We start from the raw sequence: 27534 nt of genomic DNA, 5'->3' as shown, positions 1-27534 counted from the left end.
TCAATCCATTTTTTTATATACCTACGCCGTCTGGTCCCAAAAAATATGCAGATCGAAATCGCAAGTGGACCGCACTATAGAAAACAGTGTTGATTGAATGCCCACCATTAAAAACTTCTTGGGGCCACGAAAGTTTTGGATGAAGATGATGTTTGTGTTTTCCCTTCATCCATTTCCATGTGATCTTATCAACCAATCGGATGGAAAATAAACATTACGGTGGGCCCTAGGAAGTTTTTAATGGTGGGCGTTCAATCACTACTTTTTCCTGTGGTGTGGTCCACCTAAGATTTGGATCTGTTTCATTTTTGTTTTCATGCCCTGAAATGATCTTTCAAAACGTATGAACGGCGTGGATATTAAAAAAATAAAATACATTAAGGTAGCTCCCACAGTAACATATCCACCGACCTTTGGTTCTGAATCCACCGAATCGGCTAACCCAGAATCAACGAGAGTATCCGGTGCCAATTCACCACCATTTCCATGAGAAACGATCCCATCCAGTGGCTGTCTTAAGTTATGGTGTAGCAATTCATCTCTTGCCAATATGTCACATTTGTGGAACATCCCAACCGAGCAAAAGGTGGGCCCCACCTTTTCCTCAGATTGGAGATGCAGCACGTGGCATGTTGAACGGAAAAGAACGGCTGCATCATAACTCAGGATACAACCGTTGTGTAGGATCATTTCTCCTTCCATAATGATACGACTTGATCCTCCTTACATGTGGCACGCATGTGTGGCTATCTAGACCGTCCAAATTATGAGGCACTTGTGGATGGAGCGTTGTAACTTGAAATGACAACGATCGAACAATTCTGACCATCCAATTGTTCGCAGTCAAATTGAAGGTTGAAAGTAAAATTGCGAGGGTCCAGATTGAACGGATGAAATCAGATGTTATTATCACCTACTCGGTTTGATTTTCAGGTTATAGTCTCCCATAAAAGGATCAGAAATTTCGACGGTCAGGATCCCCTACAACTACGCCGCGTCTATAATGGATGCGTAGTCTCCACTTTTTAAATGGTGGTGAACTATCATAGTACTGTCACCCATCGAAAACGGTTTCAAAGGAAAAACTACTTTCTTTACTCTCAATCCTCCTCGTCTTCCTTTTTCTTCCTTTTGCATTGAAAATTCAAAGAAAAGCAGAAAACCAACTTCAAATCAGCTCTCAAGAATTCAAAACCAACTACAATTCTCTATACTTCCCATTCCACAACTGAAGAGAAGAAACTATAAGAAAAACTCATTTCAGTCCTACTTCAAGAGCATCTAAAACCCCACCAAAATGGCAATTTGCACCGTCTATACCACCTACTCACTCCATTCAACTTCTTCAATCTCCAACCCAACAAAAACCCACTTGGGATTTCTTCATCAAAAACAGGTTTTTTTCTACAGCAGTAGCAAGAAATCCAAGAGAAACAGCACCTTCTCTGAGATATCATGCTCTGCTGAGGAAGCCAAAACAGTAGTAATTGGGCTGGCAGCTGACTCTGGCTGTGGGAAGAGCACTTTCATGAGGAGGCTGACCAGTGTCTTTGGTGGCGCAGCAGAGCCTCCGAAGGGCGGTAATCCAGACTCGAATACGCTGATTAGTGATACGACTACCGTCATTTGTTTGGATGATTATCATTCACTTGATAGGACTGGGAGGAAGGAGAGGGAGTGACTGCTCTTGATCCAAGAGCAAATAACTTTGATGTCATGTATGAGCAGGTGAAAGCTCTCAAGGATGGAATTGCAGTCGAGAAGCCGATATACAATCATGTTTCTGGTCTTTTGGATCCTCCTGAGCTTATTCAGCCTCCCAAGATTCTAGTCATTGAAGGATTGCATCCAATGTTAGTTTTCCAAGCTTTGAATGTTACGTATTTTATAATTGTGATTTGTTCAGTCTGCGAGAAAAACCATTTGCAATTTTGGGAATTTATACTGTCTGTAGAATTTCCAAAAATCACGATCGCGCGGGTGTGGAAGAGCTCTTTCTTTACAATGCAACACAATACAGTTCAATTTTGTGATGTTTGGAAATTCTATGAAGACTAGAAATTCTAAAATCATGAATTATTGTGTTTCTTTGCCTGAAATGGCCATGAGCCAAAGGCACCCAAGTTTATGGGAATTGTTGGTATTTGCAGCTTTTTTGGGTTTATAGTAATATTTTAATTGGTGGGAGATATATATATATAAAAACTAGTGATGTGTAGATTCTAGTATCTTTTGATCTTCTTTACTTCGAATTTTTTAATAGTTGTTATGGTTGGATGAGAGGTGTAGTAATCGGTATATTTTGTATTCTTTTCAGTTCTCTTGAAGCTGATTGTGATTGATTTTCATGAAATGTTTGCTTATATGATCTTGTACTCTAAGAGATGTCTAGATTGATCTCTCTCTCTCTCTCTCTCTCTCTCTCTCTCTCTCTCTCTCTCAAGTTTTGGAAACTTGTTTATTCCTTCTTTGATTGATATAAATGGTATCTTTCTCCATTATGGGTATTGATGTATACAAATGAATCGGTTTATCATTCTCTCATTTCAGTTCTTATTTCTATGAGATGGGTAATTTTGGTTTTCAGTCTCTATGAATTATTTCAATATTTCCTGAATCAAGAAGTTGGGTTCTATGAGTAATTCAGTTTGGGTCACGAGAAAAAAAAATTGTGAGTGGTGGGAATTTTTTTTTTCTTAGTAGAATTTCTAAAAATCATGAAATGATACTTGCCTAGATATAAAAGAGCTCTTCCTTTTCTGGATATTCTTCTAAGAGTATAATTCTAAATCACAAATTGCTTTCTCCAATCAGTTGCCACCAGTGGAATAAAATTTTCTGTATTTCTCAGGTTCGATCCTCGAGTGAGGGAGCTCCTGGATTTCAGTATCTACTTGGACATAAGCAATGAAGTGAAGTTTGCATGGAAAATTCAGGTCAGTAAACAGGCATCCTGTTCTGAAACTTACTGCAACTGAGCATTTTTTATCCGCCTTCATTGGTATAACTTGTTTTGTGAGAGTTGCAGAGAGACATGGCAGAGCGTGGGCATAGTCTCGAGAGTGTTAAAGCCAGCATCGAAGCCCGAAAGCCAGATTTTGATGCTTACATTGGTAATTTTCTTCACCATAGTTTCTTTCTTGAATTGGATAGGATGTAATATGTTTATTGTCCCTATACCACCATGTTTAGTCTACATTGGTCTCTGGCAAGCATTCATATGAATGTGGACAGGCAGGGCGTGGGCTCAGTCAGTGTCAGCCAATGATCCAACAGGATGGCCCATCCCGTTGATGCCTTGCGCATTCATGAGGTTCATTGGTTGATTGTTTCAATACAGGCATGGTTTTAAAACTGAGTCGACTGAGATATGCTGGCTTGATTTGGCTGTAATCCAGTAAATTTTCAGACTTGATAAAAACAATTTAATTGGGAAAAAAAGAAGAAGAAAGAGGATTTCATTATGGATTTTTTGAGACAATCTTAACCATTTTATCCATTGCTTGGAAAATGGATGGCTGATATCAAGAGGGGCATCTGATTGATGAACCAAATCATCCAGTCAGGCTAAGTCGATACAATGTGACCATTTGCCTATTCGAGCCCAAATCAGGTTTCCAACTATGGATAGGACATTTTTTTTTCCATTTTCATAGCTTTCATCCATGTAGATACTAGAAGAAAATAGCTCTCTTCTTGGTCATCATGGACAAGAACATCCATTCCCCCCCCCCCCCCCTGCAAAACCAATATTCATTCCATTGGTTTGTCTGTGCAGACCCACAAAAGCAATACGCGGATGCCGTGATAGAAGTCCTGCCGACGCAACTGATTCCTGATGACAATGAAGGCAAGGTCTTGAGGGTGCGGCTGGTGATGAAAGAAGGCGTGAAGTACTTCAACCCTGTTTATCTGTTCGACGAGGGATCCACTATCTCATGGATTCCCTGCGGAAGGAAGCTGACTTGTTCATATCCCGGCATCAAATTCTTCTATGGGCCCGACACATACTTTTCTCACGAGGTAATGCATTCAAGCATTTCAAAACTAACTTCCTCTCCGATTTCAAACATTACAATCATTTTCGTACTCATCATCATCATCTTAGCCTTTCTCTCAGCATTTTGGGGTCAGCTTTTATGGTATACTGGCAAAAATTACCAGGAAAAACCAAGTATCCTGTTACAGTTGTTACAATGTGCATAGGGTACGATTCCATTACACGAAGTGCTCACCGAGAGCCCGTTTAGTCAGTCTCTCATACAGTCATTTCCCACATGTACAACCCCTTCTGAAACATGAGCCTTCTAATACTATTGTTGAGAGATTACACAAATGAAACAGGATCTTGACACCTCTCGCCAAACTCTCTGGCAATGTTTTAAAACCCGGACCGGACCTCTACACCTTTTCTTGGGTGGTTCGTTCAAATTGGCTTGAGCTTCGATTGATGTAGGTGAATTTCTTTGTTACAAAACAGTTACCTTATAACTGACTGGGCTTAAGGTGACTAGACCATTCTCGGTGGCCAGTTCTGATCCAAACTGGTCCAACCGCCAGCTCCAGTCTGGGTTTTAATTTTTTTAATTTTTTTTTTTAGAAGATTACAATTATTATTTTTTCATTAAGGGTGTGTTTGGTTGCAGCAAATTTCATCCAAATAACACTGATTAAGCATGAAATTTCATGAAATATGCTGCAACCAAACACACCCTAAAAGAAAATCAGTCTTTTCTTCTTCATGTTCTCCTATTCTCCTCCTTTTACAACCTCAATATTTTTCAAACACAATACAACTATCATCATAGTGCATGATCAACTGATACGCTTGTTCTCTTAGGTATCTGTGTTGGAGATGGATGGGCAGTTTGACAGGTTAGATGAACTGATATACATCGAAAACCATCTGAGCAACCTCTCTACTAAGTTCTACGGGAAGTCACGCAGCAAATGTTGAAGCATTCTGACTTCCCAGGTAGTAACAATGGGACAGGTCTCTTCCAAACGATAGTCGGTTTGAAGATAAGAGATCTCTATGAGCAGATCATCGCCGACAAGTCGAAAGCTCCACTAGAAGCGACCAAGGCCTAATAACAGTCGAGGTGGAAGAGGCAACTTAGTTCCAATTCAAACTCCATTCCCACTGGAAGTAGGCTCCTATTGACAGTGAGGATTGTTATATATTTAAAATAATAACTAAAAAAAATAAAAATGTAGAGATGATGTAATGTATCAAAGTCCCAACACAATTCAAGTGTTGGAACATTTAAATCATGTACTGTATGAAATGCATTTCATCTTGGCTTGCCATCACTTTCACTGTTAAGAGACGAAAGATCAGAGCCATTGGTGTTATTGTAGAAAATGAATCAGAATTATGCAATTGCCTAATTAACAATCGCTAGGGGGCGTTTGGATCGCAAGTTACTTTGGATAAACTACTTATGGCACAAGTAGCTTATCTTGGTTTCTACTTATTCAGTCCATAAGTGTGTTTGGTAACTAACATACTTATTAATCAAAAAGTAGAAAAGCATGTTTGGTTTTCAACATCATAAGCAATTATCCCTCAAGTTTTGTTTGATCCCCCTCACATCCACCATCAATCGTATGGGGCCAACCTTTGATGTAGAACATTCATTAGATGGGCCTCACCTTTGATGTGAGCTGTCCATCATATGGGGCCCACCTTGGATGTGGGCCATTCATTATTATGGCCAATCTTTAATGTGCACCATTCATTATGTAGGGCCACCTTTGATGTTGGCCATCCATCAAGTGGGGCCCACCATCAATGTTGTTGTCGATAATGTGGGGCCTGCCTTCAATATCCACCGCCCATCATGTGGAGCCCAACTTTAATGTGGGCCGTCCATCATGTGGGCTCCACCTTTGATGTGGGCCGTCCATCATGCAGGGCCCACCTTGGATATGGGTCATTCATCATTAGGGCTGCCCTTTGATGTGAACCATCCATCATGCAGGGCCCACCTTGGATATGGGCCACTCATCATTAGGGCCGACTTTTGATGTGGACCATCCATCATGTGAGGCCCATCATTAATTGCCCATCATGTGGAGCCCACCTTTGATGCGGACTATCAATCATCTGGGCCCCACCTTCAATGTGGGTTGCCCATCATGCAAAGGTCACATTGGATGTGGGTCATTCATCATAAGAGGCCAACCTTTGATGTGGATCCATGATGTGGGGCCACCTCAATATGAGTCATCCATCATGTCGGGCCCAGCTTCATTGTCCACTGCCCATCATGTAGGCCCTACCTTTGAAGTGGATGGTCCTTCATACCAGCTCGCTTTAGATGTGGGCTTTTTATCACTATGAGCCGACCTTTGATGTGGACCATCCATATGTGGGCCCACATTAATATGGGATCATCCATCATGTGGGGCTCACCTTTTTTGTGGATTGTCCACCATGTGAGCCCCACCTTCAATGTACATAGTCCAACACGTGAGGCCTCCTTTGATATGGGTGATGAGACAGTCTTCTTTTATAAATTACTTGCACTGTGAGAGAGAGGTAGAACAGTCACTAGTTAAAAAACTATAAAAAATTACTTATCAAGATAAGTAGCTTTTGGCACATAAGTTACTTTTACGCTAATGCTTACAAAACTAACTAAAGTATTTTGATTACTTAACATAAGTTTTAAAAAGTAACTTATTTGGTGGTATTCAAATGGGCCCTAGGGGATATGGCTTGTGCAATAGCTATGGAGGGAGACACAAAGTGGAATAATGCTCGGATGTATTGAATGGATTTCATACCCTACTCATGGTAGGCTCAATATAAGCTTTGTCGCATGAGGCAAGTTACATGCAATGAATAAGAGAGCAGCGTACCTCAGGACAAACAACAGTCAAATATTTCAATTTCCAGAATACTCCCAGGTTATTCTCATACCCTTTTAATATTCAAAGTTCTCCACCCTAAGAAAACTAGCTTCCTATCACATTAAGCTTCTCTGAGAGGCTGTTGCATTATATATATATATATATATATATATATATATATATATATATATATCACAAACACACACACACACACACCCCTAGCATGGTGACAAATCCAGTTCGTACATACTGCATATAAACTTTTTTGAGAACCCATCATATGTGATGTGAATCCAAAATCTGAACCGTTCATGTGAAGCAGCACCTCGTGAAATCCCTTGGGACCAAGTTTTTCTTTGATCTAAAACTTTGATGGGGCTATGAAAAATGAAAACAGTTTCCTCCCTTGATTTGCATTTCTCTTTGCTATGGCCCACCAGAATTTTAAATCAGGGTGAAAATTTGTCACGGGGGTTTTCATGGGATTCCGCATCACATGGACCATTCAGATTAGACACCCATGACACGTGTGCAAAGGTACACACATGACTCTCTCTCTCTCTCTCTCTCTCTCTCTCTCTCTCTCTATATATATATATATATATATATATAGTACTAATAATTCACGTACTTAACTGTCCACACCATTCTAATAAACTGGCATTTCACCATTCCACACACCCCACAAGACCACCCAAAAAAAAAAAAACGAAGCCCCAAATCCAAAGAAACCTTAGGGGCCTTGAAAGGTCCACCCAACCATTCCACCATCATACTTCCAATTGAGGTATTGAAGGACCAAGCAATCCCAAAACAAAAGGAAAAAGGCACACAACCACCATAGCCACCAAACAATGGAAGATGTAGACGATTAAAATTCCCGATCCCATGTCAGATATTTCTAGGAGTGCATGTAACATCCAAACCTTCCAATAGGTTACCCATCCAACCTGTTGAACTTGAGGCCTTGTCAATAATGGTATATCAAGATAAACAGAGATCATTTATAAACACAAGACACTCCACCATGTAAAACCCACAAGGTTTTGCAGCTAGTAACACTAGTGTTCTCAAGCAATTCAAGTGAAAATCCACTAGGTTTTGCAGCTAGTGATGCTAGTTTTCTCAAGCAATTCAAGTGAAAATCCACGAGGTTTGGAAGCCAGTAATGCCAGTTTATCAAGCAATTCAAGAGAAATTGTTCACGTTGAAAATAACAAAGGGCAATCAATATTGGCACCTGCTCACTGATAAATGCATCCATTCTTTTCTGCTTTTGGTAAGATAACAGTACTGCTTTGTACAACTGTAATGCCAAAAGAAGATACAGTGGGTGTATCCATCAACAGAGGGGGGCGTAAATAGCAGCCCCAGAACGAAACCTGCTTTATATGATAGCATGACAGAAACGGTCATGTGCGGCTGGGTGCCAAGTAGTTTCTAATGGGGTGCGCTCCAGTGGTACCAGGCAGATGAGGGGCCCATGTCATGTATTCAAATCATCCAACCGGTCTATCAGATGGGTCACTTCAGAAAACTCAAAGGTACCAAAAACCATCCCAATCCAAACCAAAGGTGGGCTACAGTAAAGGGAACAAGCTAGGGGGGAACTCCCACTTATGCATTTCATAGGGGCCCACTTGAGCCATAAAACAGCCAACAAATTTTCCTGACCCATCATCTGGACTGTAAGAAGGATCTGAACAGCCTTGATTATAAATACACAATGCAGTGGACCCCCACGCTTATCAATGGTAGGCCTTCCCAATCAATATGTTCCATATTCTGTTAGCCTGAGTATTGGACCAGACTGATATTTGGGCTCTTGAGATTTTCTGAGGTGATGCATCTCATGGACGGGTTGGATGGGTTGGATTCCATGAACTCATCACTGGGCCCCACATCAGCCTCTTACCATCGTAAGCTTATCGTGGTACCGGTATCACTGGAGCACGCCCCATTTCTAATTACTTTCAGATGAGCCAATGTAAGAGAATTAGTAAGATAATCCCAGTGCAGCTCCTTGACCATATACCTTCTTTACAGAACGTAAATGATCGAGGGAAAAAGATCTTTACAAGCACTTGTGACATGTCATGAAGATACAACAAGAAACATGCTTAAATTAGAGCGAAAAATGTTGTAATCTAAAGCAAACAAAAGATGGTACTACCAACTCTTTTCATATCTACCTGATTGTAACGAACTTATTAGTGCCATGCCGAGCCCAGTGGTTCTTCAAGTCGACAGAATGAGAAAGGTCATGGCCTTCGGATGCAAGTCTCTGTAGAAGTTTCACATACGCACCATTGCTCATCTTCCTTCCAGCCACGCGTGCTCCTGACTTTGAGGGGATCAACGGGAGAGGATATTCAGATATGCTAGTGGTGCAACAGGATGATTGCCATCCTCCATCACCCCATCTGTAGCATTGGTGGGCCACTCCAGTACAAGAACATACCGGCGCAGGTGCGCCCGATAAATCTAACGTTGTTCCATTGATAATGATGCCTGTACTCTTTTTCTCGCATTTTGGGGCTGCTTGTTTAGAACTGCCCTTTCTCTTCGTCTTTTTCGATTGCTTCGGCCTCAAAACCTTGGAGGCCACCTGATTGGACTTCTTTGTAGAATGCTGCAGATTTGTAATTTTCGCCATTTTATTCTCCAATTCTCCATTCTGTGTCATGTTTCCCGGAACACCAGGAAGCATGGGAATATGACCAATCCCCATTTCTGCATTCGCTTGAGATGCTTGCGATGAATTTGGCCCAGCTTTTGTGGCAGATTGGAAGTTTCTCTGGTGAACCCAACCCGTGAAATCCATGGTGGATGCTTCTTTGACAGCTTCAGAGATAATACTAAAAGGCACATTAATTTAAATGTGTTAGTATATAAAGACTAATATAAGTATGAGAAGGTCTGAAGTCCAACCAGCTGGACCATAGGGTACAGTCCACCCCACGGGTAACTTCCAACCTATTAAGTGCATGTGATCCAGTGCATTGCTTGCTGCAACAATCAGCCCTACCTACCATCAGGTGGACCACACCATACAAAAAATCTCTAGCCATTGATAAATAGCAGAATGCAAGCGTAGTGATGAGGGGACATCCCCCCCTCACACAAGTTGATCCTCATGATAAGGTCAACCTATTGGACGGTTGGATGTTGCACAGACATGATAGGTTGGAAGTTATTGGTTGGGTGTACCGTAACTTATAGTCCAACTGGTAGGGCTTCAGACCTCTATAAATAAAAATATATCAAGATAAATAAAGAGGTAGTAAATGGTCAAACTACCCATCAGAAGCTCCATCTAGAAACCCTAGAGATTTTGCAGCTAGTAAAACGGATTTCTAAAGCAAGTCAAGAGCATGTTCATTTTGAGATAACTAAATTTCTTGGACTTTGCGACCACTATCCACTGAAATAGTTTCAGCTATTTCAAGTTTTCACATCGAAATTTCTGGGCTATTTCTACAGATTCTCAATGAATCGCATGCACCTCCACCATAATGACAACTATACAAATGAGGGAAACTGATATCTACACACACCCTGATTGATTTTCATCAGCCCAATTTCAATTTGGGTGCAAATAGTCTCCCATGAATAATAGAAGAACATCTAATGAGCATTTAATAAAGAGGGCGCCAATGCACATTGAATTGTGGAACCCTGCTTACAGTGCTATTTGAGACTGTAGATAAACTTTTCTCAGTCAGCACAAAAAAATAGCATGTCCTAGCATGATGGGTGTGCATATTCTTAACAAGATCACTGTAACAAGAGGCATTCTTCATGTCTGACTCATCTGACTCGTATAGGGATCATCTCTTGATTGTTGCAATTGATGGTGGGCATCGAATTTTTTAAATCATGCCTGCCGGACCCCACGCTCAGCATGTGGAGAGAATGAAGGTTCTGTGGTTTTTTATTTTTTATTCCTGAAAAGGATTCATAAGACAACCCCTGGATCGTGAGTTGCTTGGGCATGTGGTACAGAAATGGGCACGTGGCATGCTACTTCCTCCAATGTGTGGTACACTAGGGGAAGGATCATGTGGGTTGGTCCAATACATACACTAGGTAAATACAGTATATTTTTATATACTAAGAGATTTTGTAATCATATTATGAAATGATCAATATCATTTTTATAGGTCCTGCATTTATAATATTTATATATGCATGCTGTTGCATAAATCAAAGTAAAAGTCTGTGTTCTGATATTGGCTGACATTAGCAGTTAATCTGCACTAGGAACATAAAACCACAATTTTGGTTTGGTAAAATAGCAATTGTGATAGCAGACGACCCACAGTCCAGATCACGGGATTCAGAATAAGAAGTGTGTGTGGGTGGGCTTAGAATGTACACACTAACAGAGGTAAATAATTGAAGAAATGAGAAATCTTTATGGAATGTCTGCAAAATGTCTTGAAGATACAGCACGAAACACTGTCTAAAAGGAAAACAAAAGATTTCTACTAGCAAGCAAATGAAAGAAAGCACAGACGACGATTAATATATTTACCTGATTGTCACAAACTTATTAGTTCCATGCCTGGCCCAGTGGTTCTTCAAGTCCACTGCCTTAGAAAGGTCATGACCTTCAGCTGCAAGTCTATGCAGAAGCTTCCCATATGCACCGTTGCTCATTTTCCTCCCAGCGAGGCGCGCACCAGGCCTTGACAAACTCATCGGCAAAGGATATTCGGATATGCTTGTGGTGCAACAGGATGACTGCCAACCTCCAGTACCCCATCTGTAGCATTGGCGACGTATCCCAGTACAAGAGCATACTGGCGTTGGTACCCCTGAAAAATCCAATGCTCTCCCATTAATGAAAATGTCATTATTATTGTTCTCATGCTTCATAGTAGCTTGAGAGCTGCCCTTTCTCTTCTTCATCTTAGGCACAGAGTTCTTTGACTGCTTTGGCCTTAAAACTTTGGAGGCAATTCGACGATCGGGTTGCTTTGTAAATGGCTGCAGACTTCTAATTTTAGTTGTTTTATTGTCAAACTCCCCGTTCTGTGATGTATCTGCTTGTGTGCTTGGAACCATTGAAATATCTGTGAGATGTATTTCAGGGTTGACTCGGGTTGCCTGTGATGAATTCGTACTAGCTTTTGTGGCAGATAAGAAGTTCTTCTGGTGAACCCAGCTGGCAAATTCCATGGTGGAGGCTTCTGTTTCAGCCTCGGAGATAATACTAGAAGCACATTAACATAACTACACGTCAGTATATCAAACTATAACAAAAATAGCAATATATCAAGAAAAAGGTAGAGCTTTGCTAAGCCCACATGCGTGTACAAGGCATATCATTATACGCCACCACATGTGCCAGAGTGGCGGACCAGTGCCATACAACTTAAATATTGTAAGAGACTAGGATCAGTTCATGGGTTTAAAGTGCATTAGCTCTCTACTGAACGTTCATAAAAGATACAGCATAAAGGACATCTAAAAGGAAAAGAACTGAGTTCTACAAGCAAGCAAGAGAAGGACAGCACCACCAACTCTTCATATCTACCTGATCGTAACAAACTTGTTAGTACCGTGTCTCGCCCAATGATTCTTCAAGTCAACAGCATTAGAAAGGTCATGACCTTCAGCTGCAAGTCTCTGTAGCAGTTTTATATATGCACCGCTGCTCATTTTCCTTCCAGCCATACGTGCTCCTGGCCTCGAGGAACTCATTGGCAGAGGATATTCAGATATGCTTGTTGTGCAACAGGACGATTGCCATCCACCTGCGCCCCATCTGTAGCATTGGCGACGCAGGCCAGTGCATGAGCATACTGGTGTAGGTACACCTGAAAAATCAACTGCTGTCCCATTGACAATGATGACCGTATTCTTTTTCCCGTATTTTGGACTAGTGCACTTTCTTGCTGATGTCTTTCTTTTTGTTTGCTTTGGCCTTAAAGCCTTGGAGGCAATGCGATCAGAACTCTTTATCAAAGGCTGCTGCCTTCTAATTTTAATGGTTCCATTCTCAAACCCAACATTCTGTGATGCTTCTGGCGGTCCACCTGGAACCATGGGAATATTTGTGAGCCTCATTTCAGGGTTCGCTTGAGTTGCGTGAAATGAATTTAAACCAGCATTCGAGGTGGATTGGAAGTTTCTAGGGTGAACCCAACTGGCATACTCCATGGATGCTTCTGTTTCAGTTGCAGAGATAACAGAATTTCGATATGTGAATACAATCAGTTTCAGATAAAGCAGTTTGACATGCAAGAACACACCAGACGAACATTCTAACACCGCCCTACCAGGAACTTCAACATCGGAAACAGGTTTCAAAAGTCAAAACGGAATCCAATCTCGCAGCCTACTCTGAGAAATCCAATTTCTAAGACCCAATCCACTTTTGCCACCCATGCATGAACACACAACATGCTAAAGCATGATGAATTTCCTGATCAGTCCATGAAGCGAACTAAATCTGCAGACAACAATGAAACGTCAAGAAATCACAACAAACAGTTGAAAGTCAGTGTGACCTATCACTGGACACAGAGAGGCACCAATCTAAACCAGCGGCAAAATGCCAGGAAAGCACAACCACAAGAAGACAGTGAAGTATTCAAGGAAAAAAGAAAAAAAAGAAAAGAAAAATATATTATTGGAAACAGGACTTTGTCAAAATAAATAACCAAAAGTACACAAAAAGAAAATCAGAGTTGGTACTACAGCCAGCCATCAAATCTGGAGACAAGTATTAAAAACCTGTTCACAAACAACATAAAGAAAAAAGCCTGATTGTAATGAAACTGATTGAACACAAATGATCATCATCACAACCTTGTCCTAAGCTCCCAGTATTTGGGTTTGGCTGATTGAACACAAATATTCAAGAGAAAAAGGAAACCGCTTCAGAAGCAATTAAATGACAGTTGAAAGAGCAGCCAGGCCATGTATTTAACAAGAGAAACCTCATATTTTCAATTCGGGTGGCAATGGGTAGGGTACAAGGGTTGGCTGCAAATCAACTTGCCCCGCCCCTGCCCATTCTGAGATGGGTCCAGCCCAAGCTGCTAAAGGGTAGCATGTCAAGCTCAGGCAAGTAAATTGTGGCTCGTTTAAGTAAATGGGTCAGGCTTTGGTTGAAACCTGCGCAAACCAAGTACCCAACCCAGCCATATATATACTATAGGTTATCAATGGGTTGAAACCTGCGCAAACCCATGGCATAGTTGAGAGGTGTGGTTGTGTATGAACCAAGTTATCAGCATTTTTCTATATAAGTTGAAGTAAATAAGTTCAAATGTGGCTATGGAGATGAAAAATGTCATTGGTGGTCCCTCATCACTAGGAGAAGTGTTTCTACCGTCATTTAATGTATCCATAACATCCGTGAAGTTGAATAGGAAGAATTATCTTCATTGAGCTAAATCAGTTGAAGTATTTCTCTTAGCTCGAGAAAAGGATTAATTCCTCATAGAGTCTAAACTGAAGGAATCTAATTCTAGATATAGACAGTGGATGCATGATGATCCCAGATTAAATCGTGGTTATGGAATAACATGGAACCTGAGGTGAGCTTTAATTTGGTGTTCTTGAACATTGTGAAAGATGTTTGGGATACTGTAAAAAGGATATACTCCTCAGAGCAGAATATCTCACAGATTTATCAACTATATGAGGAGATTTTCTCATTCCAAAAGGAAGACAAGTCCCTTAGCGAGTATTCTGCTAACTAACTAGCATGTGTGAACTGGGAAGAGCTCTTGATATATCATCCTATTGCCTCAGATGTTACTGCTATAAAGAAGCAGCTGGAGGTTATAAAGTGGTTAAACTTTTGTCTGGTTTGCCAAAAGAATATCAGTCGATTAAATATTAGAGTTTGAGTGGCGCATCAATCCCTTTGGTTGCTGAAGTCTATACTAGGCTTCAGAGAGTCTGTCTTACAAATGACTATGACAGTATTCATGCGAATGCGTATTCGTCTAATAAAGCTTCATTGGCTTCTTCATCTAGTTTCATTGGAGTGCATGGAGGTCGTAGTGGTCGATCAGGTCATGGTATGTATTGTGGTGGCAGAGGTGGTAGGTTGCTTGGGAGAGTTAGAGGTGGCCATGGTGGTAGATGAGATTGCATATGCACTCACTACGGTCTAATGAATCACACTATGGACTTTTGTTGGGATCTCCATGGAAAGGCTCCGAAAGCTAATCAAGCTCTCGTGGTGGACGATCTTTCTACTAACAGTAAACCCACTACTACTGCATCAAATGTTGGTGGTGACTGGTGATCATATTAGTGTCACACCAACACAGGAAGAATATGCATGGTTTCTCTCTTTCAATGGCTCTATGTCCAATAATACTTCTACTTTTACAGCCACGCATGCTAAGTCAGGTAAAAGGTGCCTCTTATCATCTCATCCTTCTCCTTAGATCATTGATTCCGGTGTGTCTGATCATATCTCTAGTAATCATAGTTCCTTTTCTTCCTTTAATCATGTCTCGTCAGATATGCTGGTTACTTTAGTTGATGAGACATCGTTCATGGTTGTTGGAGTGGGTACCGCTCAACCTAATAAGTATGTGTCCTTATCTTCTATCTTGTATGACCCCAAAGTTCCTTTTAACCTTTTGAATGTAAGTAGACTAACAAAATCTCTAAATTGTTCTGTCTCCTTCTTTCCTTCTTACTGTGTTTTTCAAGCCCTCAAGACAGGCAAAACGATTGGTGGAGGTTGTGAGAGGAATGGTCTGTATTTGGAAATGAAATCAATAGGTGTTAATAGTGTTTCCTGGGGGTCAAACAATCCAATGGCGTCATCATTCGGGTCATCAATCTCACCAAAAACTATAGACTCTCATTCCATCCCTTCCAAATATGTCGAATTTAGAGTGCAAAACATGTCAGCTAAGTAAACATCATGGAACTTATTTTCCATCCAGAGGCGAGGAGTGATGTTCCACTTAATTTAGTTCATTATGATGTGTAGGGACCAGCTCGAGTCCCTAGTTTGTAAGGTTTTAAGTACTCTATTCTCTTTATTGATGCTTTTTCTACAATGACGTGGTAATATCTCAAGAAACATACATCAAAAGTCTTTCATGTATTTCAAAATTTCCATAATGAAATAAAAATTCAGTTTGGTACAAATTTATGTATGGAATTTATTTCTCAGTACTTTTAGACCTATGTACAAAGTCAGGGCATTATCCATTAGACCTCTAGTACTTATACACCTCAAAAAATGGGGAAGATGAGCGCAAAAATAAACATCTAATTAAGGTCGCTCATGCTTTGTTATTAGAAATGAATTCCACAATCTCATTGGGGTGATGCAATTCTTTTTTTATTTTTTCAAAGGTAACACTATTAGGGACTGAACCCTAAATCACACACACACACACACACACACACACACACACACACACACACTACATTGTCTCTACTAGCTCATCTAATTGGGTGATGTAGTTCTCACCACATGTCATTTGATAAACAAGACACCTTCATCAGTTTTCGCTAGCAAAACTCCATTATCATTGTTATTCCCTAATTGACTAGTACTTCCGGTTCTTCCCAAAGTGTTTAGTTGTACTTGTTTTGTCCTTCTCCTTGGACCTGGTCAAGATATACTCACGCTTGGTCGGTTAAATACATCTTCCTAGGATATTCTCGTACTAAAAAAAGTTATTGTTGCTATTGTCCTTCACCCAAAAAGCACTTCATGTCAGCCGACATTACATTCTTTGAAAGTGTCCTGTTCTACAGTACTGCTGAAGTTCCTTTGCCTAATATTTTTCCTCTAGATTATGTTTAATAAGGAATCACCACCTCAAAAAGATGTCATGTAGACATATTACAGAAGAGGAGAAAAGGTCAAGCATGAAGCAACATAGACTATTCTCTCTCAATCCATGCCAGTTGCTACTGCGCCTAATGAGGTTCTCACCCTTTCCGAGTCTTCAAAAGTTATTAATGATCTTCCTATCGTGGTTCATAAAGGTAAACATTCATATGTTTCTCATCCAATCTCCAATTGTGTTACCTTTAACTACTTGTCTACAAATTATCTAAAGTTTTCTGTTGCTTTGTTTGATGTGTCTGCACCTAAGTCTGTTCAGGATGCATTGTTGAATAAAAATTGGAAAAGGGTTATGGATGAGGAGATGATTGTTATGTATTTAAATGATACATGGAAACTAATTAATCTTACATTGAGTAAGATAACAGTGAAGTGTAGATGGGTTTACACGGCAAAATTTCTTCCTGATGGATTAATTGATCCTTATAAAGCTAGGTTGGTTGCTAAAGGGTACACTCAAGTATATGAAGTAGATTATCTAGATACACCACTGGCCAAGTTCAATTTGGTTCGAGTCGTTATATTTGTAAACTACAAATCGTGATTGGCTTCTCTCAACTAGATGTAAAGAATGCATTTTTGCATGGAGAATTACACAAAGAATTTTGGCATCTTTTTGGTTGTTGGTCAGCCTATGGGGGTTGTGGGAAGAGAGGAGTGGAAGATGTTTTAGGAATTCGAGCCACAATTCGATTGTGTGAGAGTGGCAGGTCTTGCTAGCAGTTGGGTGATTTCTTAATGTAATTTTGTGGGATTTTGTTGTTTCTTTGTTGTGTATAGTTTTTTCGCTTCCTCGACGCTTTTTTGTTAATAAATTTGCTGTTATCTTTCAAAAAAGAAAATTAAATGAAGAAGTCTATATAGAGCAAACTCCTGGGTATGTTTGCTTTGGGGGAGTCCTTTAAAATCTACAAACTAAATAAGTCTATCTATGGATTGAAGCAATCGCCGTTAGCCTAGTTTGAGAAGTGTAGTAGTATGCCAGTATCGTATGGGTTAAAGAGTATATTGTTTTCTCAAAGTATACTAAATCTAGCTATATTGTACTTGTTGGGTATGCGGATGACATTATAATGATAGGTGGTGACTTGGAGGGGTATCGAAAAGCAAAAGTTTTATCCTCAATCTCAATTTCAAATCAAAGATCTTGGTCTTCTTCTACATTTCCTAGGCATTGGAATGTCGAGATCCAAGGCTATAATAAATCTGTGTCAAAAAAAAAAAAAAATGATAGTGACTTATTGGAACAAATAGGTATGCTAGGTGTCAAGCCTACGGACACACATTGATGGGTCTTCATGAGGAGTTATTGGCAGATCCTAGCATGTATAGAAGACTTGTCGGTAAGCCCATCTATTTGACATTACTAGACCAGACCTTTCTTTCTCTATCAACGTGGTTAGCCAATTTCTGCAAGGTCCAAAAGCAACTCATTTCGCTACAATTCAGGTACTTGTAGGGTACGCCTAGGAAAGGTATCCTATATAGGTCTCATGGTCATCTCAAGATAACAAGTTATTCCAATGCAGATTATGGTGGGTCGAGATATGACTAACAGTCAACTACAGGTTACTGCACCTTCCTTGTGACAATGTTGTTAGCTGGAAAAGTAAGAAGCAAAATGTAGTTGTCGGGTCAAGTACTGAGGTGGAATATAAATCAATGGCACACACATATTATGAACTTGTTTGCTTAAACTTCTTCTTGAATAATTGGGGTTCATCGTGCAAGATCCAATGCCTTTACATTGTGAAAATCAAGCTATTATACAGATTGCCAACAATGTATTATTCCATAAGAGAATGAAGCATATAGAGGTTGATTGCCATTTCATTCGAGATAAGGTCTCTCAGAAGAAACTTCACACTTTGTATATCTCCTCCCATGAACAAGTTGCATATTTATTCACTAAAGCTCTTGAGAAATCTCAATTCGAAAAAACTTATATCCAAGCTAGAGATGTTTGATATCTATGCTCCTTTTTTAGGGGGAGCGCTAAATCTGTCAAAACATAGATTGGTAGTGTATGGAATGTTAATTGCCCTTAGTGTATGGGTTTTGGTGGTGTTTGGACCCATTGCTTAAGACTTTAGGGCCTGTTTGGATTCGCGTATAAGGGTGCGTTGTATGGTATTATAACAGAATATTCTCGAATATACCCATTATACAGCGTTTGGATTCGAGCTGGCTTCCGGCGTTTACCATGCATGCGAATACGCCAATAATCCAAAACTTTCAAAAGGCAGTAAACTGATTTGAGACGCCACTGCATCGTGCAGTGCAGTCTCTTCAATGCATAGTATTATCGGGTGGCGTCTATCTCTTTGGATATTATACATTTCAACTATGGAGAATAGAGATATCCTGCTCCATCATCGCAGAAGATCGTCTTCTTCCCAGTGCATGTGGCCATTCAGCTACCGAATAGTTTCCTCTGTTAGTATTGATAATCTATATACCACTGGGCTATGGTGTAATCTCTCTCCTCTCCACTATTTCTCCCTGTCCACGCAAAACCCTGCACGTAGCAGCATTCCGTGAGAGATGAGTCTAGAACCACACTATTAGGATCGTTACGGTTATTATCTTCTTTATATTTATAGGACACCCGCCGTTGCCTTTCTTTCTCCATCTCCATCTGAACCTCTTTCTCCTCCTCCGTCTATCAAAACCTTATCCAGGGTCAAGATGGCATTTTCTCTCTCAAGGATCTGGATCCCTGCTTCCATCCAGACCGTCGGACCTTCATCCCGATCGAGTATCAACGGTGATCAGAAGAACACGAATCTCCCTCTACTGAAGAAAGATCCTCTCTCTTGTAATCCTCTCTGTTCCGATCTCTGTTTTTATTTTTATTTTTCGTTTTTAAAAAGTCCATCTGACTGATAAATACACCCACGCTTTCTACTTTTGGTAATAGATTAGTACAAGGTGATATTATTCTCTTTTATTTTTATTCCTTTTTAGAATCCTATATTTTTGATTTTTTTTTTTCAAGTTCATTTTTGCTCTTGGAGGGAAAAAGAAACAACCCGAATCCGTCGGAAGGCCAGCAAATCGGACGGCCTGGATTGAGGTCACTGCTCCTCCATGGGGTAATAACCCTCCAGATGTTGTATGACAGTATAATACGTAGGCTCAATACGTCGTATCCAAAAATTGCATAGTACAAGAAATTGTATACTTGCCCGAACAATGCGTCCTATCCAAACATTGAATAATGGCATGCTGATTTGGATGTATTCTCAAAACCGTCTAATGTATACATGAACAGTACCCAATTACAATACAATACAATACTATATGCGAATCCAAACAGGCCCTTAAGTCATTGCTTAAGCATTAACTTCTTATTAGTGAAGCCTAATAAAATATAATAGAGGAGGCGCGTGGAGGCTCCATATGGTTCAACCGTTCACCTCTCTTCTTCACCCTTTATCTCTTTTCTCCTCTTCTTTTCCCTTATTTTGTCATCTTTCTCTATTTCCGTTATAATATTTCTCCTTACACATTTTACATAAGTAAGCAAGCTATTGTGAAAGTCATTTTCTTCTTTTTAAGGTACTTTCCTTGATTCAATATATTATTTAATTTTTGGTTCTTCTATTAAGCATTAGTTAGATACTATTGTAAGGTATTTTTCTTATGTGGACAAGGTATTTATGTTATGTGGACCATTTAATGTTGCCTGCCCCTTTGCCTAAGGGATGCTGAATTGGTGGACCATTTATTTTCCCACTACCCTTTTGCCCTTGGCGTTTGGTGGAAATTCCTCAAGCTTTTCGACATAGAATGTGTGTTACACGGCCTTTGATTGGGGACTTCTTCTATGCTTGTCATGGGAGTTGTAAGTAATGCAGAGGAGGACATCTATATGATGGCTTATCTTCCTAGCCTCCTCATGAACAATTTGGCTGGAGCACAATGGAAGGAGCATCCAGGACAAGTCCTACTCCTCAAACAAAGTTTTTTGAAGGCTAAAAAGGATGGTCACCGAACGGGCTAGTGCACTCGAAGACTTCGGAGATATGACCTATTTAGTTGCTTAGGGGCTCTTTGGGGGGGGGGGGAGGGTTGGTGTGGTTTCCTCTTTGTATTAAAGGGATGATGTCTTGTATTTCCCTTTCCTTTTTCTTCTTAATAGAATTGCAAAGGCGAGGATGTTGAGATGGACATTTGGGAAGACAAGGATCCAATCAACAATCAGGTCAGTCGAGAGAGTAGCCCCAATAATCAGGTCAGATGACGTAAGGAACGGAACTTTGAATGCAGTCTAAGGGCCTGAAACGAGGAGGGGAAGACCTAAATGGACTTGGATTGAAGTGGTGACTGATGAGGAGGGATACAGAGGATGGGATTCTCTAATCAAAACTGATTTTTTACAGATGCGGCAATCCACAGCGGGTCCCACCATTTGGGCGGTTCAGATTTGAGGTAAATGCCACGTGTATAGTAGGGGAACCTCCGCAGCATCCAATCACCATTCCTCCCACCCATCACAGCACACACACACATACAAAAAACAATACCCATCTAGAAAAGAAGTAGAAGAAGAAGATTTCAAAAACCCACATCAGAAAACAGTGAATCATGGAATTTGAATCCAAACAGCAAAACCCACAAATCTAGATCATGAACTCAAGCTCAGAAGAAATGTTAAATCCTCATTAATAGAAAATGAGTAATCCTTTCTGCATGACGAAACAGAACAAAAACCAAACTAAAGTCTAACAGAGAAAAATACACCCACATTTTTACAGAAATTAGTACAAATCATAGCAGATTTTGAGTGACCGGAGGTAAAACATCATGCATTAAAAAGAGCAACAGAAATATCTAAAAAATGGAGCAAAATGGAAAATTTTCGATATGGGTTAGAGAAAACTTACAGATAATCTATATCAGCTTCTTCTTCTTCATTTTTTTTATTTTTTATTTTTAAAATTCGTATTTATTTTTATTTTTTATTTTGGTGTTTGGGCGTGAGAGTATTTCTGCAAAAGTCGGGCTCCTCTTGTTTTAGCAGTGCTTCGTTTCGCCTCGGTCGCGACAGAAAAGATAGTGTGTGTCGCCGCGCACTGTGACACGTGCGGAATGGTCCTATTATCTGAACCGTCCATGCTGTGTACTCTGTACGGTATGGTCCAACTAAGGAAACTATGATGAATGGATGATTTTTACAATCACTATCAATAGTTTAATTTAAGAAAATGGAAAGAAAAGTTTCAACGGTTATCAAGCAACCATAAAAAATCAAAGTTTAGGATCATCGAATAAGGGAGATTACTGGTTTAAGAAATTTACTAAAGATAATATGGACGGTTCAGATCATCGGACCGTCCCAGCATGTAGTCCCAGTAGTGGCGACAAACGTTTGAATCTGATTCGCGACGGAGGCAAAAGGAACTCTTTTATGCGGAGGCATAGGGAAGAGGAACCATACGATACGTGGCAGGCATCTGCGCATTGTATACGTGGCCTTTAATTCTGGCAAGTGGAGTATATGATTTGATAATCCGTACCGATGATCTTGTGTGTCCTACCGAGAATGGTGAATAGAAATTTCTCATAAGGTTAGATTTTAAAAAGAAAGATTAGAACGCATTGTAGTCGAATGTAGACCGTTGAACGTTGTTCTATGCTACGCACTCGCCTTATTCATGGAACGAGCTGCATCGGAGCCGTTCATCAGGCGATCCGCTGTGTAAATTCCATGGACATGAAAGGACGGATAGAATCTTCGGGCGGTCGCACGTGTATTAGAACAAATGAACCATTAGCAACGGTCAAAATATTTAATGTATGAGTAGCCTTTTGATGATCAGATGGGCCTGATTTTTGTGACATGGCCAAGGAAGCGAGGTATCTCCTTGAGCGTACCTGATGCCTCACACGCGTGCCTTTTTCCACGTGTGATCGTTTCTCGAGGTCTCGTACGGCTCGAATAAAAGTACCTAAATACCGACAAAATTTACAAAAATGCCCTTGTAGTTTGTTAGATTGCGAGGTTAATGAGGATTATGCGGTGGACACATATGGAGCGCACCGAACTCCTCTCCTTCGGCACCTGTACATGGCACACGTGCCAACAGACAGCTGCTTTAGACATCTGAACCGTCGATAAGGTGGGTCGTACTTTGGAGATGGCCTAGAGAAAGAATCACACCGATCTACACAACAGAAGAGTATGCACGTCAGAACTGTATCTAGACAACTGGCGTTAGTTTTTAACCGATAAAAGGTGGGCCTTGTGATGATTGGACCATAGTAATTGTTCTCCAGAACATATTCAGGTGGACCCAACGTTATGTACGTCGCAGATGCCATTACACGTGTAGGTTGGTACGTGTAATGGCGCGCTTGTAGAAGATCCTTGTGCGACTTAGATAACCTGAAGAACTAATCGAAATCAATTGCATTATATATTTATACTGTACAATTGGGTCTATATATGGCGATTAGGACACTCGTTGTGGTGGGCCCCACTATTGGCCAGTCATAGCCCAAAAAGATTTCACCTCTTGGATAATCGTAACCGTCCAATATGTAGCCTAGCAATGGATGGTGAGCCCACCAAGTAGGCGGCCCATATGTGGCACTGGTGCACGTGTACGGTGGGAATGGTGCAACTGTCCAAGGGCTTTTCTATCAGTGACGCAGGATGGGAAACCGATCTCCTCGCCAGTGGATTTAAAGCACTTTTCATGTAGAAATTTAGGGTTCTTTTCGTCCACAAATGAAACGTGTGGGCCTCATTTTTCTATGATCTAAATCGTTTCTCTGGTGGGACCTATTTCCCACAATGGATAAATATAAAAATTTCCTAAATTTAAAATTTTAGTCATTTTATATTTGGCCTTTTTTCTGTTGAATGTGGACCGTTGTTGCATTCTTCTGTTAACCAATACATTTTGGCAACCATATATAAGAATTGATATCATCCAACCAAAAATATCTTACAACCCTCCATTCATTACGTGTCCCATCAGAGCAACGATTTGGATCACCAAATCATCGGGCCCATATTTATTAAATCATGCGCATAAACAAACCATAAGGTTTGCCGATGAGCAGGGCCGATATTCCGTCCTTTTCACACGCCTTTTCATGCGTCAGGTGCGCGCATTAATTTTGGGAGAGTTGTTTGAAACTCCGACTGCATATGACTCTTGATACACAGTCACCCATAAATGTCATACGTACCAATTATATTGTTGTAATCACTGTTTACAACTCAAAATCCCAAATTAATATTGATTGAACAATCCTAACGTCTGATTCAAGGACACATGTTTTTTAGATAGAACCATTGGATTTTTTTTCCATTTTTAACGGTCACTTAAATGTCCAGCAATCAGACAGTTGTATTCTCAAATAGTTCTGATTTTTCGTTCATGGTAGATCTAAATTGGACACATGCTTTGAAGGTTTGTTTTGAAATAATTTTATACTCTGTATGCACTTTCCAAGTGACTGGGTATCATTCATCGCAAGATTCCAGAGTATCAAAGTTTTTCTCTTAGCTTTGGTAGCTGAGAACGTTGCGATGTACGCGAGTGAGATGAAGAGGTTTGCTAGCCCCACACGCACCAGTACACCGTTGAATTCTTTTTGTAAAATTTTATGGCCCATTTGATGAATTTACCGTAATGATATCCTGGTGGGATTATATTCTCAGTAAGATACGTCTTATGCAGCCGTCAGATTCCCATTCACTTTCCTACCTTCCCATGTGTGCTGGCTGCAAAGGTCTGGGTGCATTGCGTGTGATGTTTCATCCTCACGTGTGTTGTGCAGCTCACATTGTGGGGCTATTTCGATCGGAGTAAACGAAGGGGTGATTGAGAGCTTGTAAATGGAATTAAATGGAAAATGAATTTAGAGGTAAATGAATTGAGAGTAAATTTTTTTCACAATTTTGTTTGGATTGGAATAAATTGAATTCAATTGAAATCAAAATATTCTATTTTGAAGATTGTAATTTGAATGTATTTGAATTTTTCAATATATTCACATAAATATATATGATATCTTAAATTAGCTTAAATATCTCAAATTTTGTGTGTGTGTGTGTGTATAATGATTGTAATAAGTCTATTGAAATATATACTTTAGCAAAAAATAATAAAAATTTGAACACAGCCACGAATATAAGAATTATAAATAAATAATTTCTCAACATTTTTTAAGAATGCATTTAGATGGTCGTTCTTTTGATGATTTTTATCATTATTTTCGTATGAATTTAGTGATATAGTCAATATTTGAATATTATTTTGGAGTATTATTAGTGTGACATATATATGGTGGACGTGTATAATGATATCTTTGTTTATACGTACGACTCTCCACTGGAGTTTTTAAAAGGTATTTCATCTCATTTACCTTCAAATCTCATCTTATAAATTTTATTTTATTTTTAAAGGTTTTATTTGCATGCACAATTACTGCCATTTTATTTCTTTTATATATAATTACTTCCATCTAACACACCTTAAATACCATTTATCTCAGTTTACTCCAAAATCCACCCATTCACTTGTATTTACTCTCATCTAAACGATCTCTTAGAGAAATTGGGAGTAATTGGGAATTAATGGTAATACGAGGTTATTTAGATGGAAGTAAATGCATGTAAATGAAATAAAATGAGAGTAAATTGACATAAAAATGAAATCCTCTCTACAAAAAATTATTTAAAAGGAAATGGGGTGAAATGTTTTTTGAGCTCTTGTTATTTCTATACACATGTTTGTCATTCTTAAGGATCATTGTTTCTACCCATGTGTAGAGTTAATTTTTTTACACCCACACCACACACACTCATGCACCCACCCACACTACATGGGCAGTCATCCGTGGTCTCATTGTTGAAACAGTTTGCCTACCACTGAGCAATGGAATCAGATCTTACCTATGCGTTGAGTTAATGACATTTTCTATCCTCTTAACTTCTTCTTCCATGAGAGAAACGTTATTGAGATGATAGTATAGGTAAAGAGAATGGGCCTAAAGCTTAAATCCTAAGCATAGAGTTCCCGAGAAGTACTGTGGATCTTACACGTCCTTTGGCATACGGGAATTGAGTGTAATCAGAGATGATTGAAAGTAAATGCACTAAAATTCAGTGTTTATTTGAGTCACACCTAACATGCTTTTTAGCATGTTTTGAGATCCTTTTATTTTGCTATGAATGGTGTGAAGTGGTCGGAACATAACTAAAATCGCACTAATAGAATGATTAGAATTGTTCAAACACTGATCATCAAAATGGATGGATGGTTTTTTTTTTTTTTTTTTTTAAAAAAAAAAATAAAAATAAGATGAGTAGTTCATTTATGACCCCCTTATGCTTGTAATTTTCTCATCTCTTGTGGAAGCACCCTTATGCTTGTAATTTCCACATCTCTTGTGGAAGCATATATATTTTAATGGGCTTATTATAATCATTATATTAAATATCATGTGGAAACTAATTTAAGGTATTATAGTTAATAAAGTCAATTAAATTCAATTTAATGTGAAAATACTAAAGAATCCCAATACTTTCCAATTAGAGGCATCCAAAAATAGTATTTGGATTCCAATAATTTCAATCATAAGTTGTTAAACGTAATTAAATATTCCAATTGGATTCCAATGTAATTGTGAATTGGATTCTAATGCATTCTAATTACAGAGGTGCCAAGCAAACCCTCATTTTACTCCTAATTAGTAAATATCTTTTTTTTTTAATTTTCTTTTTATTCATTTTCAAATTTGTGTGAGTTCGCTTATATACTTTGTTGGTTTTCCTCATGTTTGTGAAATTTCCCAAGTGATTTACTTACAAAGAAGAGTTTCACATCTTCTCAGTAATATGAACTAAAATTCACAAATGAAGGTCCTTTTTACGGCAAATTAAAGGCATATCCATGCCAAGATTTTAGATGAGTGGGGCTATTAGTGGACCCATCTTGATTTTAGTGGACCCAAGTTCCATCTCCTTGACCCTTAAGAAATTGGGTCGGTTTGGGTCTCACGTATTCAACTTGGTTAAAAATCAAGTTACATCTGGCCTAATTAGCTTTTAATAGTATAATCATATTTTAAATAGAGCTAGGCATCGGTCCAAATTAGATCAGATTGGGTTCAACTCGATTCGATCCGAAATGTCAATGGCTTGACCCGAACTCGATCCGATTCAGGGACTGAGTTCGGGTCACCTGTTGAACCGATCTGATACATGGTTGGCCTGACCCGAACCGAGTTCGACTCGGTCAGAGAAACCGAGTCAGATCGAGTTGGGTACGATTCAGATCGCATGAATTTAATCCAACTATTTCATATGGTATGGTCCACTTCAGCCTTTAATATACCATCTTTTTGTGCTTAAGGCCTAAAATGATACGTCAAAGTGGATGAACGACTTAGATAAAACATATACATCAAGGTGAGCCCTACATGGCTCTGAAAGAGCTTTCCATCTATCGTATTCACGATTTTACCGAACTGTTGACGTGCACTACACGAAATCGCAGTGACTTGCTTTTCACGTAAGCACAGCTTGCAGTGTAACTTTGTATTGACGTTAGCGAGTTTTGTTGGTCTAATCATGGGGTATGTGTTATATCCAAACCGTCCATCCATTTGGCAAGCTCGTATTAAGGCTTGAGACGAAAAATAAGACAACTCTAACTATCAAGTGGACCACACGAATTGTTTAATGGTGAAAATCATTCTCTGCTGCTATTTGTGGTGTGGCCGAGATGATTTTGGATATTATTCATTTTTTGCATAATGTTCGATAATAATTTCTACAAATATATGAACGGTGTAGATATAATAAA

At 39.5% G+C, this 27534-nt stretch overlaps 2 protein-coding genes across 3 annotated transcripts; one reads left to right on the top strand and one right to left on the bottom strand.

The window, feature by feature from the left end:
• Positions 1–1082: 1082 nt before the first annotated feature.
• LOC131247972 (phosphoribulokinase, chloroplastic) lies at positions 1083–5340 on the top strand. The gene is given in 7 exon segments (XM_058247979.1): positions 1083–1673; positions 1676–1853; positions 2852–2936; positions 3029–3113; positions 3779–4023; positions 4841–4934; positions 4937–5340. Coding segments are annotated over 7 exon segments (1218 nt in total). The 5' UTR covers positions 1083–1297; the 3' UTR covers positions 5092–5340.
• A 3514-nt stretch (positions 5341–8854) lies between these two features.
• LOC131247971 (uncharacterized) lies at positions 8855–21747 on the bottom strand. 2 transcript variants are annotated; one of them, XM_058247978.1, is made up of 5 exons: positions 21595–21747; positions 13146–13318; positions 12401–13034; positions 11396–12076; positions 8855–9716 (listed from the first exon to the last, which is right to left on the bottom strand). In XM_058247978.1, exons 3-5 carry the CDS (start codon positions 13024–13026, stop codon positions 9047–9049), a joined length of 1977 nt encoding a protein of 658 aa, XP_058103961.1. In that variant the 5' UTR covers positions 13027–13034; positions 13146–13318; positions 21595–21747; the 3' UTR covers positions 8855–9046. The 2 variants fall into 2 exon arrangements, with proteins under 2 accessions (XP_058103961.1, XP_058103960.1); XM_058247977.1 differs by having other exon boundaries at positions 12401–13318.
• Between the last annotated feature and the right edge of the window lie 5787 nt (positions 21748–27534).

Source organism: Magnolia sinica, chromosome 6 (genome assembly GCF_029962835.1).
Source record: "Magnolia sinica isolate HGM2019 chromosome 6, MsV1, whole genome shotgun sequence".
Lineage (NCBI taxonomy): Eukaryota > Viridiplantae > Streptophyta > Magnoliopsida > Magnoliales > Magnoliaceae > Magnolia > Magnolia sinica.
The sequence above is the reverse complement of the archived record's forward strand: the minus strand, read 5'-3'. Positions and strand labels throughout refer to the sequence as shown.